The sequence below is a fragment of the Scyliorhinus canicula genome, chromosome 26, assembly GCF_902713615.1.
Source record: "Scyliorhinus canicula chromosome 26, sScyCan1.1, whole genome shotgun sequence".
In the NCBI taxonomy this organism is placed as follows: domain Eukaryota; kingdom Metazoa; phylum Chordata; class Chondrichthyes; order Carcharhiniformes; family Scyliorhinidae; genus Scyliorhinus; species Scyliorhinus canicula.
The window spans coordinates 17,219,865-17,239,419 of NC_052171.1; the positions used below are offsets into that span (position 1 = coordinate 17,219,865).

At 46.3% G+C, this 19,555-nt stretch overlaps 1 protein-coding gene across 6 annotated transcripts in view; it reads right to left on the reverse strand.

Moving 5' to 3' along the window:
• The window catches only part of LOC119957330 (netrin receptor UNC5D-like), a 464,604-nt gene that overhangs the window by 127,099 nt on the left and 317,950 nt on the right, over window positions 1-19,555 (reverse strand). For all 6 annotated transcript variants that reach the window (XM_038785226.1, XM_038785223.1, XM_038785222.1 and 3 more), the window contains one exon: window positions 6,660-6,803. In XM_038785226.1, the coding sequence (XP_038641154.1) occupies window positions 6,660-6,803 (144 nt within the window). The remainder of the gene's footprint in view (window positions 1-6,659; window positions 6,804-19,555) is intronic.

A 19,555-nucleotide genomic window follows, 5' to 3' on the forward strand; every position in this document is an offset into this window, starting at 1 on the left:
GTTTCTCAGCCTGGGTGGGGCTGAGTAAGAAGGGTGACTATTAACTTTGCCTAGCTGTGAGACAGGAAGCAATTGTGCCCTGTAACATTCCTGAGATTCATGCTCATCAAACTATTTGGCCATCGACAGTTAACCGTTAACAATATCAGCTGTCCACAGTTTCAAAGTCAAGGGTTCAAGGGTAAATCCTTGGGTACACAGAATGTAGAGGGACTGTGTTTGTTTATGTCCCAGATCCCAGCGCCTGCCATTGAGGATCCATTCATCCCCAAGGCGGACATCACTGTCCAGGGCGCCCATAAGCGATTGTGATCATGTACACCTCCTGTCAGAACCCCCAGTGATATTAAGGCCAAAGGCGACTCTGATTGGGCGAGGGCATAGTCCCAGGCCAGTCATTCAATGGCGATGGAATGGTACCTGTAAAGTGAGTAAATATGATAATCCATACAATCACGACAGTGCAGAAGGAGGCCATTCGGCCCATTGAGTCTGCAACGATCCTCTGAAAGAGCATCCTACCTAGGCCCACTCTCCTGCCCTATCCCTGTAACCCATCTTAACCTACACATCTTTGGATACTAAGGGGCAATTTAGATTAGCCAATCCACATAATCTGCACAGGTCTGGATGGTTAGATGCCCGGAAAAGGTGTGGTTTCCAGGTCTGGGATGCCAATGGGTAAGGGAAGGTTCCGTTGTTAAGTGGAAGCGACCCCAACCTGACTCTCGCTCTCTCTCTCTCTCTTCCTCAACCCAACTAATTGAGTGACATCGGTATGGAGCCAGTTCAGCTGACGATTCTTCTTATCACAATGCTGGAGGAGCACAGTCTGCAGCAGCATTGAACAGCGGCACCCAAGGAAGGTCCAGCTGCAGGAGACCAGGGGCCCTAACCAGGCTCAGGGGCTGGAGACCGCACCAGCCAATCAGGGGGCACAAGGGCGCAGAAGGAGACTGAGGGTATACAGGGCCCAAGTGTCCTTCATGAGCTGTCGGACAACATGTGCCATAGGAGACTCTGTCTCACTAGGGAGACTATGGGTACCTGTAATACATCATTTCCAACTTGGCACCACATGGAGGCAGAGGACACCCTCTCCCTATGGCCATGAAGCTCTCACCTTTTATGCAACGGGGTCGTTCCAGAACCCAATGGGTGACCTGTGTGACATTTCACAGGCAGTGGCCCATAATTACATCTGTGAGGTGATGGACACAGTCAATGCAAGGCCCTCAGACTTTACATTTCAAACTGCAGCAGGTTTAGCAGGACAAGAGGATTCGGCACCAGTTGATATGCCACAGATGGAGGGGGCAATCAATTGCATTCATGTCGTTCTCTACCACCCATGGTCTCAGGGAGACCTCTTCATCAACAGATCGGGGTTCCACTCCCTCAATGTCCAGCTGGTGTGTGACCACTAGATGTGGTTCATGAACATGTGTTCTCGTTTTCCAGCGAACGTGCATGACAGCTCCATCCTTGGGGAATCACAAATGCCTAGAATTTTCAAAGGTCACCCAGTCTGCAGACTTGGCTTGGAGGAGATAAGGACTATCCCATGAGGTACTGGCTGATGATGCTACTGCGGAGGCCTGGGACCAAACTAGAGGCCTGATACAATGAGGCTCACAGTGCCAGCCAGTCTGTGACAATGTGGTGCATCGGTCTCCTCAATATCCGGTTTCCTCTCACAAGTCCCGAAAGATGTGCTTCTGAAGTGAACTGGACATTCTGAATTCTCCCTCAGGGTACCCGAACAGGCGCCGGAATGTGGCGACTAGGGGCTTTTCACAGTAACTTCATTGTAGTGTTAATGTACTTGTGACACTTCTAAAGATTATTATTATTATTATCCTCCATAGTAAAGAATTCAAAATTCCTGTTTAATTCATCTGCCATAGCTCTACTTTACCAATTCCCGAGACATTCGCTCTCTCCAAAGTCTGACTATCCACCTTTATATGACTGAGTAGCTTTTTCTTGCACTCTAGTTTTTCCTTCGGAATCCTTTTGTTATTCTTTGGTATTCTTTATATTCTTTTCAATCTTCTGACCTGTCACTCACCTTTGTGCAAATGTATGCTTTTTCTTGTAGTTTAATACTGTCTTTAACCTTTTTAGTTAACCAGAGATGATGGGCCCTTGCCTTGCAATTCTCTTTTCTCATTGGAGTGTGTCTTTTCTGTCTGTCCATTTAAATGTCTGCCATTTAACAACTGTTGATCTACCACTTAAGCATATTTGCCAGTTTACTTTCACTACCTCTGCTTTCAGGACTGGACACTTTCCCTTACTTAAGTTTGAAACAGTCGTCTTGGACGCATTCTTCTCTCCTCCAAACTGAATGTAAAATTCAATCATGTTATGATCGCTGTTACCTCGGGGTGACTTCACTATGAAGTTATCAATTAATCCTATCTCGTTGCACAATACCAGATCTCGTACAGCTTGCCCCCTGGTTGGCTCCAGAAAGAGCGAGCATTGTCTTCCAGGTGAGACTTGAAACATTCACAAAGAATTTCACTGTGTGATTATTTCTATTTCATGACCAGGCGGCTCAATTTTGACATGGACTTGAGTCTGTATAGAGAGTAACAGACTGCTCATTGGACAGGTTTATTTTTATCCAGTTTACAAATGCCACACTTGCTCAACAATTTTGCAGGAGGGTCTCTCTTTCTTCCCTTTCCAAACCACTAAAATCTATTTGACTGATTCATTGCTATGTTGGGATCTGAATTGGACGAACAGTGGTGAAGAGTATGGCTGACACTGATGACCTAATATGAGGAGATGAACAGGAATCACAAGCTGGCTGACATGGTAATTGGAGAGACAGTGTTTGCTCGAGGTTCCTTTGCTCAGATAAATGCTGATTTCAGTGAACCCTTTTCTGAAACATCAGCATCATCACTCTTGATTGTGGTGTCTGGCACACATCAATTTCACTCTGAACGCAGCAGGGCAATGGATTGCACAACAGGATGAGGATAGGAAAACACACAATTTGACTGCTTCGAATTATCTAATTGGAGCAGATCCTTTGCATTTTATGATGTTCACGTGTCTGTCCCTGGTGTAGAAAGTGTCTGATTTGCTGCACGATTTCAGCATTGTTTGTTTCAGCATTTCGGTGTCTAGTCTTTTGTCCTTTGGAACACGATAGCCCTGTGACACAGAGCACGGTGCTGCAAATAAAATTGGTCAGAATCCACTCAGTGAATGGCTGGTTATTCTGGGCATACTGGCAGAGTACCTTGCAAACACTGACACATGCCCAACGCTCCTATGGCCTCCTGTAAATGACACACTCCCAAGGACCCCTTCCAACTAAGCATACCTCTCAGGAACTCCCTGAAAATACTGATACACTCGCAAGGATCTGTTGTACATGCTGATATATTCCCAGGGATCGCGTGTGTAATTGATAATATGGAAAGATGTGTCATTTGAAACATGGAAGTCTGGCAATATCTGGTCTGAGAGAAACATGAGAGGATACAGGGGAAGATCCCACGAAGGGTTAACAGCAGCTGCAAAGAGCAGGATTATAAAATGCAGATTCATTCTCCCAAACAAATAAACAGGACTTTTGTATGAAGCTAAAAACAATGGTTCACATCTTCATTTAAATTCACCATCGTAGTAAGCATCTGGAAAAGCATGGATGAGGGTTTCAGTTGAGCTAGGTGATAAATGTAAACCATTCAAGTTATAACCAAGTGGATGTATAGATTACACTAAAAGTAATGATTCACACCTTCATTGGGGCTGTTTAGCACAGGGCTAAATCGCTGGCTTTGAAAGCAGATCAAGGCAGGCCAGCAGCACGGTTCAATTCCCGTACCAGCCTCCCCGAACAGGCGCCGGAATGTGGCGACTAGGGGCTTTTCACAGTAACTTCATTTGAAGCCTACTTGTGACAATAAGTGATTTTCATTTTCATTTCATTTCATTGAAGTAAAATCAGCAGATAGAAAAGAATGACTAGAGAGACAAATATATAGGTGTGAAGTTCTGCCGATATCAGGTAAATTAAAGAAAATTGGAGACTATCAGTCTACGAGAAACATAATTTAAAGCAAAAATCAAAGTCAAAATTATGAGCTGGGGACACAATTGGAAAATAAAACTGCAGAAATGACAGGAATTAAAAGTAACACCTCTTGAAATCAAAGCGTTTTGAACATCACAAAGGACAATGTAATCAGATCTGAGGGCTGAGACCATGCCCAAAATGAGAGAAAGAGAGAGAGAGAAAGGGGCAGAGAAGGAACAAGAGAAGCAAGCAGAGTCAGCTTACAGTCAGCTCGGTCATGGGAAAAGGACAGAGCCAAGTAGCCGAGCTAAAACAGCTAATACATCTAAGGAAGACCCGAATTTAAAGAGGAGGTAGAGTCAGCTCAGAGACAGTCAGCAGAGCCAGCTCTCATAGCTCGGTACATGGGATCGACAAGACACAACAACCGAGCTAACCAGCGAATACATCTGAAGAAGACCAGACTTTAAAGAAGATTGAATGTCAAGGTGGGCCTGAAAGTCCCTTCAACCAACCAGAAGGATCCAGAAGCAAGATCTTTTTACTTTTCTGTAAAGAAAGTGATTGCAGCTTTCAAAAGAAAAAGATATAATAACAAAATAACTTAAAAGTTCTAACCTGAAACAGTGGTTATTCCAAAGTCTACTTTACTTACTTAGCAATGCGGGACCCAGGATCCATGCTACTAAGTGGTAAGTAGATGAAATCTTCTGTGAAGGTATGGGTTATACCGGACGATAACTTGAAAACACAGTTTGACCTGAATAGCACCCACCGAAGCCTGCACAGGAGTCGGTGAGTGAGAATTCCTGTTCACCATTTAGAATGTTGGCCCTATTTGGTATAGGGGGGATTCTAAGAATAGTGGTGAGTTTTCAACAACACGTGCAAATACTGGAATACTTCCAAAGATCCTGTATAAATACTGACACACTCCCAGGGACTCACGGTAAATGCTGATACATTCATAAAGAACTTTTTTCCCAACCTTCAAATTACTGTGTCAGTTCACAAAGAAAAATTGTTATATCACTTAAACAAAACCACTTAATATTTGTCAACAGGAATAATGTGAGGGCGTGTCTGAAACTCACTGAAAAACTGAGAAAACAAGGAGTGCTTGCTGAGAATGAGACTGGTACTGAACCATGACTTTTTGCACACCTGGGGGTTGCACTCTCAGGAAGAGGTTGTCCTGTTTGGCATTAAAAGCGGCAGGAACTGTTGATGGGACAGCTGGCTAAAAATATCTAAAACCTCAACAACCCAGAGACACTAAAGAGCTGGGTGTTTTCCCAGAAGTGGCCAACCAGTGAACCGGGATGTAATTGGTCGGTCAGGTGAAAAGGAACTCTGGGAAGCTACAACATCAGGATTGCCGTGACCAGAAAGGGAAAGCGTTTGTGGAAGTGTGTCTTGCTGATGATAATCGTGCCCGTGAAATTTGAAGATTAAAGCGGTCGGACAAGAATCCTGGCCTACCCTGCGTGAATAAACAACCTTATATTGTCAAACAGAGTGCCACATTTGTGCAGGGGGCGACGTGGGCGATAGTCGTCCTGTAAGCTGTACATTTTTGCATCGACTATTTAAAGTAAAATTTTATTTTTTATTTGAATTATCATTCTCTTATTAATTCATTACTTTCACTCTGACTTGTGTTCAATTAAAAGCAGGCAAGAGTGAAAAAAGGAAGACAATGCGGGTACAGTCCGCTCATGCTCCCATTTCTTTTGACCTTGAGGGTAAAATGTCAAAAAGGATGAACAAATAAGTCCCCTTTTTGTACACCCTGCCCAATCTTATTTTCTGTCCAAGTCAATGGAAAAGAATATCGAGAGAGGAGTAAAACAGGCTGGCAAATTGCTATCATCTGGTTTGAGTCACGCTTCGAAGATGAAACACACCCATCCCCAGGAATCTATTTTGACTGACCTATGTTACGTGAGGGCGGCACGGTGGCATGGTGGTTAGCACTGCTGCCTCACAGTGCCCGGGACCCAGGTTCAATTCCAGCCTTGGTGACTATCTGTGTGGAGTTTGCACTTTCTGCCCGTGTCTGCGTGGGTTTCCTCCGGGTGCTCCGGTTTCCTCCCACAGTCCAAAGATGTGCAGGTTAGGTGGATTGGTTATGCTACAATTGCCCCTTAGTATCCATGGATGTGCCGGTTAGGTTACAGGATAGGCGGGGCAGTGGATCTGGGTAGAGTGTTTCTTTGTTGAATCGGTGCAGACTCGATCGGCCAACTGAGCAGAGAAGGGAAATATTTTGGTATTTTATATCTTGCTAGTTCTGCCTCGGAAGTGCTCATTCGGAAGCCTGTGTGGTTATACGTCTGTTGAAGTGCAGAAGCTGGCCCATGCATTATTCAGGCCCCGTTGTCCGACGCTGCGCTTGGAGGTTGCTTGCACGCTGTAATTCACACATTGTCGCAGTGTGGAATTATTCAGGGAGAATCACAGTTTGATGGACTACCTACCCTACAGCAGCCAAACCTGCATAACAATAGGAGAGCTGCGAAGTTCAGACTTTCAGTTTGTGTGTGTCTGTGTGTGTCTTGCTGAAGTGAAAACAATTGATCATCAGTAATCACCGTTTTCTTTCTCTGCTTACATGCTATTCGGACTGTTGCTTTCCTGCTCTTCGTTGTTCCCTGCTGACTCCAGGCTACGCAGAGGCACCAGTAATCTTCTGGGCCGTGAAAATCTTCCACTTGCTGTCGGGAAACATTGATGAGGACCTCTCGAACACTCAGCCCTACAAGAGAAGAAGAGAAACAAGGACGAAGTAAATAAAGGTGAATTTACCAATCGGCTCATCGGAAAAGAAAATATATATTAAAAAAATTGCAGGAACTATGCGGCAAGTCAGGAGCATCTGCAGGGAGGTAAACAGAGCCAACATTTTACATCAATGACCTCTCACTCGCTAATCTCCAACGTTAATTCTATTCCTCGCTGCACAGATGCTGCCTGACCTGCTGAGCATTTCCAGCATTTTTATTTCAGACTCCAGCAGCTGCAGAGTTCTGCATCACAGAAGTATCGGAAATTTAAGGCTCAGAAGTAGGTCATTTGGCCCATCATGTTCGTGTCAGCAGAAAAATAGCCAAGCAACCGTATCCCCCCCATCCACATTGGTTTGTAGCCGTGTAGGTTATGGCAGTTTGAGTGCGGAAGCAAGCAACCTGTGTGGTAGTATGACTAGAGGTATTATGGTAACTAGCAATGCCGAGACACCATTGGTGGAGAAGGCTCGCTGCTCACTGGCCCAATGGTATGTAACACTAGTCACCCATTGGTCAGAGCTGTAAGGTAGCTCCGCCCTGTAAGGCGGGGTATAAGAGCCCGTGTGTTCCCCACAGCTTCCTTTCTGTACCTGAGCTACTGGGGAAACATCTTGTCTATTAAAGCCTTCAGTTTCGGACTACAACTTCACTTCTGTGGTCAATTGGTAGTGCATCACTCTGGAAATGTCATGAAAGTTTCTGCCTGGATCACCTTTCAGGTTGTGACTTTCAAACCTTTCGCATCTTCTTCATGAAAAAAACCCTCTGACCCTTCTCCCGATTACTTTGATGGCCCCAGTTTTCACCTCTGCGCCATTCAAAATAGGTCCTTCAAACCACTGGATCACGATCGCTCTTAATTTTACACATTACAATTAGATCTCCCCCCCTGGTAAAAGAAAACAACCTCAGACAGTCCAATTTTTTCTCAGACTTAAAATTCTCCGTTCCTCTTGACATCTGAGTGAAGCTTCTCTCTACTTTCTCTGGTGGGATCACATCTTTCCTATAATATGGTGGCCAGACCCGTGCGCAGTACTTTAGCCCTGGTTAAACATGTATTTTGTGTGCGCAGGTGATTGGAAATAAGCAAAGGATTGATGATTAAGCTTGGCAAAATACTGTGTAAGTGCCCTCAGCAAAGAAAAATAATTGCCCAGAAATAGAGAAGAAAAAATAGATCATTTTCTAAAGCGTCAGGAAGCTATTGCTGATCTGAAGGAGCGTGTGCTGAATTCACTCCAACTGCATCTTCATTAGCACTTCCTGTAGAGCTGCTTCTCTGCTGCTGTGTTAACCTCTGAATTCGGGACAATGGGGCTTCCCAGCCTGTGTTTTTGAGACGTTTTCAATTGTCAGCACCCATGAACTGGGTAGATACAGTTTCCATGGAAGGCAGGAGAAAGACAGGATTGGCTACGTTGGTTTACATTACTGTCCTCCCTCCTTGTGAAAACTGAGATAGTTTATTCTTGGACAAGAGTGGATGGAGTTGAGATACAGACGAGCCATGATCACACTGAAAGCTGGTACAGAATCGAGAGGCTGAATGCCTATTCCCATTCCACCACTCCCTTTCTCCCCACCTCCCCATCCACTCAGGAACTGCCTTGGAAGACCCACAAATCCCAAATCATGATTGTTCAACATAATATTGATTTTAAGCTTCATTATACCAACACAGATTACCATTAAAAAAAAATGAGATTACAATTCACTTTGCAAAGTTCAATGAACTCAAATCAGAGCTTGTTGCTACATATCCGACTATAAAAGAATGGAATAGTTGCGAAGCATTTTACCAACCCTTCCAGAATTCTCACTGTGTAATTTGTGTAGTTTTGCAGCGAAAGTTGGCCATCAATCTGCTCACAGTAAAGGTCACATTCAATCCTCATTTTTGTTGGTGATGTTAGTTGAGGGAAGAATGTTATCCTGAAACATCCCTGCAGGTTTTAAAAATTCTTTCTTGGGGCATGGGACTATACCAACAGTTCTATCGCCCATCCCAAATTTCCCTTGAGAAGGTGGCATTGAACCGCTGCAGCCCACGTGGCTTAGGAACATCCACAATGCCATTTGGAAGTTCCAGGATTTTGACGCAGCCACAGTGAAGGAACGGCTATATAGTTCCAAGGCAGGCGAGAGGGATGAGATTTGTAGTTTGTGGTGTTCCCATGTGCCTGCTGCCGTTCACCTTCTAGGTGGTAGAGGTTGTGGGTTTGGAAGGTGCTGTCGAAGGAGCCTTGGTGAGTTACTGCAGTGCATCTTATCGATGGCAATCACGGCTGTTACACGACTGTGGATCGGTGGTACAGGGAGCGGATGGGATGATGGTCAAGCATGGCTGCTTTCTTCTGGATGGTGTCACAGTTCATGATAACACCAGAGAACAGGGGTGTAGGATTGGTGGACATCAGAAGTGAAGTTCCATCATCCACTGTATCTTCTGGGATATCCCACTGGAGTGTCCGACTGTGACTGGATGTAAGGTATAAGCAACAAGAATATACCACGCACCATTATTCCCGGCCTTTCTGCAATAGCAACACCAAGGAATATACCACACACCATTGTTCCCAGCCTTTCTGCAATAGCAACACTAAGGAAGGTAGGGAGGGAGAGAATTTGATACCTTGAGGGTCCCTAAGACCTGGAAGCATCTGGCCATCCTTCTATTTTCCTCTTCAACAGTCCCAGAGGTTGCCAAGCTCCTCAGACTGCTCTCATCATTTCTCTCTCAGCAATCCAGGCGGGATTCCTGTGGGTAAGCCCACGTCACATACGTATTGTTCCTGACATCACGCAGTTCAGGCTGTGGGATGCGTCAGAAGAAAACCACCCAAAAACCCCCCACCCCGTTCCAACTGTTGAAATAGGGAGAAAGGAGTTGGACCTGGTTTCAATCATTCTAACATTACCTGCTGAGAGAACCGGAACCATCCAAAATTGGAGTTTTGAAGATTTCCAGTCACTGGGAAATGGCCCAACACAAGTTGAAGCTTCTTGGCAATTCCTGTGCAGTTCTCGCCTGGGGACCTATGAGGGGTCCCCCAGTGCATCTTACAGGGGACCTCCCTCCGGGCATGGAAGATCTAGGCAGCATTTTATCATGTAATCGCTAGACATAAGACCATAAGACATAGGAGTGGAAGTAAGGCCATTCGGCCCATCGAGTCCACTCCACCATTCAATCATGGCTGATGGGCTTTTCAACTCCACCTACCAGCATTCTCCCCGTAGCCCTTAATTCCTCGCGACATCAAGAATTTATCTATCTCTGCCTTGAAGCCATTTAGCGTCCCGGCCTCCACTGCACTCCGCGGCAATGAATTCCACAGGCCCACCACTCTCTGGCTGAAGAAATGTCTCCGCATTTCTGTTCTGAATTTACCCCCTCTAATTCTAAGGCTGTGCCCACGGGTCCTCGTCTCCTCGCCTAATGGAAACAGTTTCTTTGCGTCCACCCTTTCTAAGCCATGTATTATCTTGTAAGTTTCTATTAGATCTCCCCTTAACCTTCTAAACTCCAATGAATACAATCCCAGGATCCTCAGCCGTTCATCATATGTTAGACCCGCCATTCCAGGGATCGTCCGTGTGAATCTCCGCTGGACACGCTCCAGTGCCAGTATGTCCTTCCTGAGATGTGGGGCCCAAAACTGGACACAGTACTCCAAATGGGGCCTAACCAGAGCCTTATAAAGGCTCAGTAGCACATCGCTGCTTTTGAAATGAAATGAAATGAAAATCGCTTATTGTCACGAGTAGGCTTCAATGAAGTTACTGTGAAAAGCCCCTAGTCGCCACATTCCGGCGCCTGTCCGGGGAGGCTGGTACGGGAATCGAACCGTGCTGCTGGCCTGCTTGGTCTGCTTTATAAGCCAGCGATTTAGCCTTGTGAGCTAAACCAGCTCACCAGAGGGTAATAAACCAGAGGGTTATATTCCAACCCTCTTGAGATAAATGACAACATTGCATTCGCTTTCTTAATCACAGATTCAACCTGCATGTTTACCTTTAGGGAATCCTCGACTAGCACTCCCAGATCCCTTTGTACTTTGGCATTATGAATTTTCTCACCGTTTAGAAAGTAGTCTATGCTTGGATTCTTTTTTCCAAAGTGCAAGACCTCACATTTTCTCACGTTGAATTGCATCAGCCATTTCCTGCACCACTCTCCCAAACTGTCTAGATCCTTCTGCAGCCTCCCCACTTCCTCAGCACTACCTGCCTGACCACCTAACTTCGTATCATCGGCAAACTTCGCTAGAATGCCCCCAGTCCCTTCATCCAGATCATTATATATGGTGAACAGCTGCGGCCCCAACACTGAACCGGCTGCCATTCCGAAAAAGAACCTTTTATCCCAACTCTCTGCCTTCTGTCAGACAGCCAATCCTCAACCCATGCCAGTAGCTCACCTCGAACACCATGGGCCCTCACCTTACTCAGCAGCCTCCTGTGTGGCACCTTATCAAAGGCCTTTTGGAAATCCAGATAGACCACGTCCACTGGGTTTCCCTGGTCTAACCTACTTGTCACCTCCTCAAGTGACAAGTGTGTGTTGAATCTTTTGAAAGGACACTTCTGGGACTCTGGATTACAGCAGCTGTATTTGCAGAGGACACAAGCTACTTTGTGGAGATCAGAGGGCTCAGAGAGAGTGGCCAAGATTGAAACCAGAGAGAGGTCACATGACCCAGCTCTTGGATGTAACAGAAAGATTGCCACGGAAACAGAAGGGGCAACATCCTTACCCCCTTTTCACTTTCTCCGAAAACCCTCTCATCAAAGCAGAGCTGTTTGTGACTGAGAAACCCACCATTTCTGCAAACCTCTTAAAGAGGATTCTGAGTTAACGCCGCTGTGTCTAACAGGAAATTGAATTGACCACCCAGGACTGCGGGCCTAGTGATCCAGTGCAAAGTCCAAGACCCAGAAGCTATTGTCGAAAGTCACTCTTCAGCTGGAAACATGTTTCCCAGCAATTTCTTTCTGAATTTCTTTTTTAACTTGGTCAAGTTTTTAAGTTCTTTTACTTTGCTTGTGGGGGCTGTGAGCAAGGTGTTTTTGAAGTAGTGGGTAGTTGGACATATTTGTACTTTTCAAACCTATTGTCCAGCTCTCTGAACCTGGTCATAACATTACATTCGCTCAGATTTCAGCTGTTATATTATGATTTTATAACACATTACTACTCTTTTTGTCTAGCTGAGTTGTTGAAATATAGACGTAGACTTTCAGGTGATGACAAAATAATTGAATGAGTTCTTTTTACTTCAATACTGAACTGGTAAACAAACAAATAACTATAGATCAAACTATTAAATAAGATGCTATATACTAAGATCCGTTAACTTCTCTTTAGTTGTTTCCCTTCGGTACTCTCCACACTCCTAACACACTCTCCTTGAGGAAAGAGCGGGGAAACCTTTTTATAGGTCTTGGTCGTGTGGCCATCTAGTGATCATTTGCCTGGACTTGCTTAACATTACTTGATCATGTATTACTACATACAGAGATCATTACAATGCTTGACCATTTGGATGCTTTTAACGCCTTCTGGCCAACCAAACATTTGCTCGGTTTCCCAATAATGTAAATCCTCAGTTACTTTCCTCCCAAAGCACAGCACAAACAAGGTTATGTTTAAAATTCAGTACCACAATGGCATTTTAAAGAGTGCACAGTCAGTCGTCGTACTGAAGTTCGTTTTCGTCAATGAGCAAGGATACCCAAAGTTGGGTTTCTTACACAACCATATTGCCGAGGCTCTGAGGGAGCACCAATAAGGAGCTGAACCATCTTCATTGCATCAGCTAAAGGTAGTTCCTGCCAAGTGTGCAGCACGCCTTACACGATATGCTCACATCCCGTGACCTATTGAGACAGAGGTAAGTGTGCCACCTGTTCCGTGTAAGAGTTTCAATGGCTTCGGCCTGAATCCTTTACTCGCTTCAGTGATCACACGATGATGGCAAGCCACGTCACAACAGGCACCTGTGCACCAAAGGCATTTCTCCAAACGCCATCGACAAACACTGCAGCATTAATGGATCTCTGCCAGTTAAGCGAAAATTCAGTTCAAAGAAAGGTACCCAGGCTGGAGGTCAACGAGTAAATTGCTTAAATACAAGACAGGACATTCGTAAATGGGCAATGTATTGAGAGCATTTTGACAGCATTGCTTGTTGTTCCTGTTTGGCGGAAAGTTTTAACTCCAGGCTCAGGAATGGAGAGCAGAAGTATACAACTTGCACCTGGCCTGCTTTTATAGGAGGAACCGACCCATTTTGAAAGATCTGTCCAGCCAGTGAGCTACACTTCCTGCATTCCACTCCACCCCAACTCACTGCCTCTGCACAGTGCAATATTGAACAGCTTTTTAAAAAAGAAAAATCCAATTAAGGGGCAATTTAGCGTGGCCAATCCACCCTCCCTGCACATCTTTGGGTTGTGGGGGTGAAACCCACGCAAACACGGGGAGAATGTGCAAACTCCACACGGACAGTGACCCAGGGCTGGGGTTGAACCTGGGACCTCAGCGCCATGGGGTAGTGGTGCTGACCACTGCGCCGCCCCAATATTGAACAGCTTTGACGGGAGTTTCAGCATTTTGCAGAGATGAGTCTACCTTTGCACCCTGGGCCAGTCAAGAGTCTGGCTTCAGATCGTCAAAGAGAAAAAGGAAATATGAGGGAGATACAAAATAAGAACATAACATAAGAACTAGGAGCAGGAGTAGCCATCTGGCCCCTCGAGCCTGCTCCGCCATTCAATCAGATCATGGCTGATCTTTTGTGGACTCAGCTCCACTTTCCGGCCCGAACACCATAACCCTTAATCCCTTTATTCTTCAAAAAACTATGTATCTTTACCTTAAAAACATGTAATGAAGGAGCCTCAACTGCTTCACTGGGCAAGGAATTCCATAGATTCACAACCCTTTGGGTGAAGAAGTTCCTCCTAAATTCAGTCCTAAATCTACTTCCCCTTATTTTGAGGCTATGTCCCCTAGTTCTGCTGTCACCCGCCAGTGGCAACAACCTGCCCGCATCTATCCTATCTATTCCCTTCATAATTTTTAATGTTTCTATAAGAAAATGAAAGATGAATTGAAGAAATGAAAAGAAATTATGTTAGCGACTGAAGAAAGACAGAATAATTGGATGCATATGCATTCAGAAATGGGAACTGCGCTGGGCACAAAGAAGCCAAATGGAAACAGGGAAGGAGAGAGTGAGAGAGACAGAATATTAAAATTAATCACAGATATTAAAGTGGCAATGTAAAGTGTGAGAGTTATATCTGGAGACACTTTGCATGTTGGCACAGATAGAAGCTTGGCTGGCTAACAGGAAGCAGAGAAGGGGCAGAAATGGGTATTTTACAGGTTGGCAAGATATAGTAAATGGTGTAGCGCAGGGATCAGTGCTGGGACCTCAACTGTTTACAATTTAGAGAAATGACTTGGACGGAGAGATTGAAGGGATGGTTGCCAAATTTGCTGATGAACAGGGAAGAAAGTAAGTTGTGAACAGGACATAAGGAGGCTATACAAAGATGCACAAGCTGACGTGACTGGGCAAAGACCTGGCAAATGGAGTGTAATGTGGGGAAATGTGAAATTGTCCATTTTGGCAGGAAGATGTAAAAAAAAAAGCTTATTGAATAAAGAGAACTGAGATGCAGAGGAATCCGTGTGCCCTCGTGCATGAATCACACAGGGTGATGTAGGTACAGCAAGTAACTCGGAAAGCTAATAGAATGGTATTATTTATTGTGAGGGGAATTGATTACAAAAATAGGGAGGTTATATTTCAATTATACAGGGCAGTAGAGAAACCACATTTGGAGTACAGTGTACAATACTGATCTCCTTACTGGAGGAAGGATGTAAATGCGTTGGAGTAGTTCAATGAAGATTTACCAGGCTAATACCGGGAATGGGTGGATTGTCTCCTGAGGAAAGGTCGGACAGGTTAGGCTTGTATCCACTGGCGTTTAGGAGTAAGACGAGACTTAATTAAAACATTTTTTACAGAGTGGATGTGGAGAGAATGCTTTCTCTTGTGGGAGTACCTAGAACCAGGGGTCACTGCTTAAAAATAAGTGGTCGCCCATTTGAAACAGAGAAGAGAGAGTTGTAATTGTTTCACACAGAGGGTTATGATTCTTTGGAACTCTCTTCCTGAAAAAGCACTGGAAGCAGAACCTTGGAATATTTTTGAAGCAGAGGTGGACAGATCCTTGATAAGTAAGGGGGTGACAGGTTATCGGGATGCAGATTTGAGATTACTATCAGATCAGCCATGATCTTATTGAATGGCAGAGCAGGCTTGGGGGCTGAATGGCCGACTCATACCCATTGTTCATAGGTTCATATCCTGAGAGACAGAGAGATCAAGGGGAGAATGTTTGCGTTTGGAGCGGGAACCCGTTCCCAAACCTGCCCCTGGGCAATATAAAGGGTGAACAGAATGGATGATGGCATCAAGCATTCACGTTATTAGGTGCACGAGGCAGCAGCCAAACAACTCTGAAAGGAGATGTGTCTTCCCTGTCACCCACTGTGTACATACTGTAAATGGTGTAAATAAACTGGTTATGAAGTTAATACCCTGGTGCACCTGCAGGTCTTCCTTGCTAGAGTTTAGACCGAGCACATTCCACAACACCTGGTGGGAAAATAATCACCGTGCTGTGATTTTCACAGATGCGTCTCCTGGACTGACATAGAGGCAGGGTTTGCTGACCAATAAAGGGTGGAAGGCAGCTTCTCAAAGCTAGGTCTCCAAGCTTGACAGGAGCAGCAGGATGCATTAAAGGGTAAGTTACAAAGAGAATTCTTCAACATGAAGGCTCCCTCTCATCTACTTTCTAAAAGCAATGTCAACAAAGGATACAGAAAGCAGCAAGAGTAACATTGTAATGGGGTGAGGGGGAATCCACCTTTCTGGCAGTTTTTGCCTGAACCTGTGCCAGGAGGAATGGAGGATCTGCTTTCAATTTGCTGAACAAGGCTCTTGTGGTGCAGTAGGTAGTGTCCCTGTCTCTGAGCCAGAAGCTCCGGGTTGGAGTGTCACCACAGGACTTGATGGCTGAGGAAGATGTGTTGATCACGAGGTCAAACAGGTTGAGTGTGTCAGCCTGCAAATCCTTCCAAACACACCAGTAAGAGTGGGGGATACAGCTGGTCAGCCCAGCTTGATGGAGTGGCGTCCATCAAGGTGGAAGGCCCTGGTAACAGATTAGCGTCTTGTTCCAGGAATAAGATGAAAACAGATAAGAGTCTGCCTTAAGTGCATCACTCTGTGCGGGAAGAGATTTAGTTGTTTAGGAACGGGAGGGGGTAGAGAGGTTCAGGGATTTGTTCGTGGAGGGTAGTTTTGCGGAGCTGGGGGTAATGGTGGAGAAGTTCCAGCTTGCAGAGAAGAATGGGTTCAGGTATCTACAAGTGAGGAACCTTGTTCGGACGGAGCTTTCTACGTTTCCTCGGTTGCCGTCCCCTTCTCTGATGGATAAGGGAGTGTATTTGCATGAGATAGAGGAAGAGAATATCTCTGGTATCTATGGGCAGTAGATATGGAATGGGAGAACTTCGCTGCAGGAGACAAAGAAAAAATGGGAGGAAGAGTAGGTTTGCGCATTTGAGGGGGAGTTGTGGAGTGAGACCTCACACCAGGTAAGCTGTACCTCCTCGTGTGCGAGACTGAGCCTGATTCACAGAGCGCACACGGCTAAAACACGCATGACTGGGTTCTTTCCGGGGGTGGAGGATAGATGCGAATGTTCAAGGGGGCCGGCTAACCACTTGCACATGTTTTGGTCCTGCCGTAAGGTGGCAAAGTTCTGGACTTCCTTTTTCGAGACTGTTGTTGTGTTCTGCTGCTTCGGAGAACACAGGCTGCTATTTGATGCAGTCTTAACTAAAGGATGCTCCAGACTCTGAAATGAGTTCAACGTGTTTATTGAACTATTTATTATCACAGTTCTCAAATGAGTTTGACTCTCTGCTAATCTAACTGTAGTAACTCAGTCTAACTGTACCAGCTTGCTCTAAGTCACGTGCTGGGGTGTGATGCTGCTGATCAACCCTGTCTAACTCTCTAGGTGTCTGTCTGTGGAAAGAGGCAGGGTGTGAGTGCCTCATCCTTTTTATAGTGTTTATGTCATGCCCCCTTGTGGTGATGCCACCTCTGAGTGTCCTGACTGCCCATTGGTTGTGTCCTATTCTGAGTGTTCACTGGTTGCATGTTTGCATATCATGACATGTCTCAGAAATTTTCACTGTGCCTCTGTGTCTGTGGGTGGCGATATTTGGGGTATCGGATGAGCCGGAGCTACAGGAGAGGAAAAAGGCCGATATATTGGCCTTTCTCCCAGATAGTCTGGAGGAGGATTCTGCTTGGGTGGCATGCGCCGGGGCACTGTGCGAATCGCACCACGCCGCCCTGACCCCCGCACGCGATTCTCCCACTCCCGTCAAACCAGCAGCCGCTTGGAGAATCGTCGCAAACGGCGAGCAGCGATTCTCCAGCCCGGATGGCCGGCGAAATAAATGACAGTCCAGCCAGCGCCGTCCACATCTGGTCGCTGCCGGCGGGTACTCGTCGAGAAGGCTGGAGGGGGGGGCCTGTTGGGGAGGGGGCGGGGGGAGGGTCCTTCACCGGAGGAGCGGGGGGGGCCTCCAAAGGGGTCTGGCCCGCGAGCGGGGCCCACCAATCGGCGGGCCGGCCTCTCCCCCCCCCCCGGGCCTACATTCCGCCTTGACTGGCCCCTGAACACCGACTCTATGTTGGGTAGGGGGCTGGCGCGCCTAAGATGTTCCCTGGGCATGCACAGGATGGTGCGGCCCAACTGTGCATTGGAGCAGCGTGAACCGCTCCACCGCCGTGCTGGCCCCCTGTGGGGGCCAGGATAGGTCGTGCCCGGGCCCTGTTCGCGCCGTTGTGAAACGCGACGGTGTTCACGACGGCGCAAACACTTGGCCTCAATATCGGAGAATCGTCCCCTTTGTGCCTGGAAAACAATTAAGTACGCCATCAGGTGGTCAGAGGAGGGGTTCTATTACAGGTCGAGGCTGTTTATCTCCTTCTTTGAGAATTGGGAGCCGTCAGCAAGTGGGGAGGGGGTAGATAGGGAAAAAGGGGGGGGTTTGCATAAAAGAGGGACTGGGGATTGGTTTGTGGGGATAGTTTATTATACAGGTTGTATAAAGTTGAGTGTTTGTTGTGTCTGGTTGAAAATGGAAAATGTCTCGACTAAAAATATTTCCAACAAAATAGAGTTGGAACAAGTTTCATTGGCTCCCTGCTTCATGGGCCCTGAGCGTGTTTGGGCTAAAATTGCTGACACTGGGAATAGGGTCAGGAAACAAGTTGATCGGTGTTGGTATATCTGAGTCCTGTCCACGGACATCCCTTCCTGATTTTGGTGGGTCTGAAATTTCTGTCCAAAGAGGAAGGCAGTCTCAAATCGCTAAATTTATAAAATTGAGAAAGGCAGAGTCCGAGGAAGAAAGGGACATCATTTTTTCTTTTTTTTCACTTTGCAATGTTACCTGAGACAGAGTAATTTATTACCCAGAGAAAGGAATAGAAAGCATTTCATTGCGCAGTTCTAATTGGCACTCCTGTTTAGTCCGGTACGTACAACTCACTTCACTGTCCAGTTATTCATAGTAACAGGGATAATTCAACATGAAAGTTAAATTGTGTTTCAATGTTTTAGCATAAAATTACAATTAGTGTTACTGTCAATGCCCTCCACATCGTCCTCTCGATGTAACAGCGAAGAAACATCTGCCACATAATTACTGCAAAAATACAATTTGTCAAAACATAATCATTAATTATGCAGGGAAGAATTTGAACAACGTCATGGATTCTGTAACAAAATTGTACAATGTACATTTTTGTGAGACAAAATATAATGCTTCCATTTTAATCCTGCTCTATTCGTTGAAGGGATTTTGGACATGAGAAAGTGGGCGCGATTTAATGGTCGTCTTGCGTTATATCGCGGGAGGGGCCAAAAGCGAGATTTGCACCGGGCGCCGGTCTGTTGCCGATCTAACCGGCCCGCTTGCCTTGGCAAAATCTGGATCTGCCTTAGCGTGGCAAGAAACTACTTAAGTCCAATCTCCAAACAATTACCAGGAGCGACTCCCGATCAGACGGCCTCCCCGTGATCTAACCGCCTCCCCAGCACGCTGGTGTGGATGAGTACTCCTTTTTAAAAACTGTCAGAGGAGTTGCTGTGGGGACCCGAGGAGGTGGGTCGCCATCTTCGCTCAGAGGGAAAGAGCCCAGGGGAACTGGGGTTGCTGCCTCAGTGCTTGGAGGGTGGCAACCGGGGGGGGGGGGGGGGGGGGGGGGCAGCCCGCAGAGCAGGGAGGGCGTCCATTGCCTCGGCTGGCCAGGGCAGGGAGGGGGTTCTAATCACCCTGTCAACGCCTGGAATGTGTGTCCGTCTGCCCCACCAACCACCCATAGCCCCCACTGGCCGCGGCGCCAGGATGCTGCCCCCGCGACAGTCAAGGAACGGCCGATATATTTCCAAGTCAGGGGGGTGAGGGACGTGGAGGGGAACCTCCAGGTGGTGGGGTTCCCAGGTATCTGTTACCCTTGTCCTTAGATGGTAGTGTTCATAGGTTTGTAAGGTGCTGCAGGAGTTCCTGAAGTGCTACTATTCATCGCTGGTGGAGTGTTTGAAT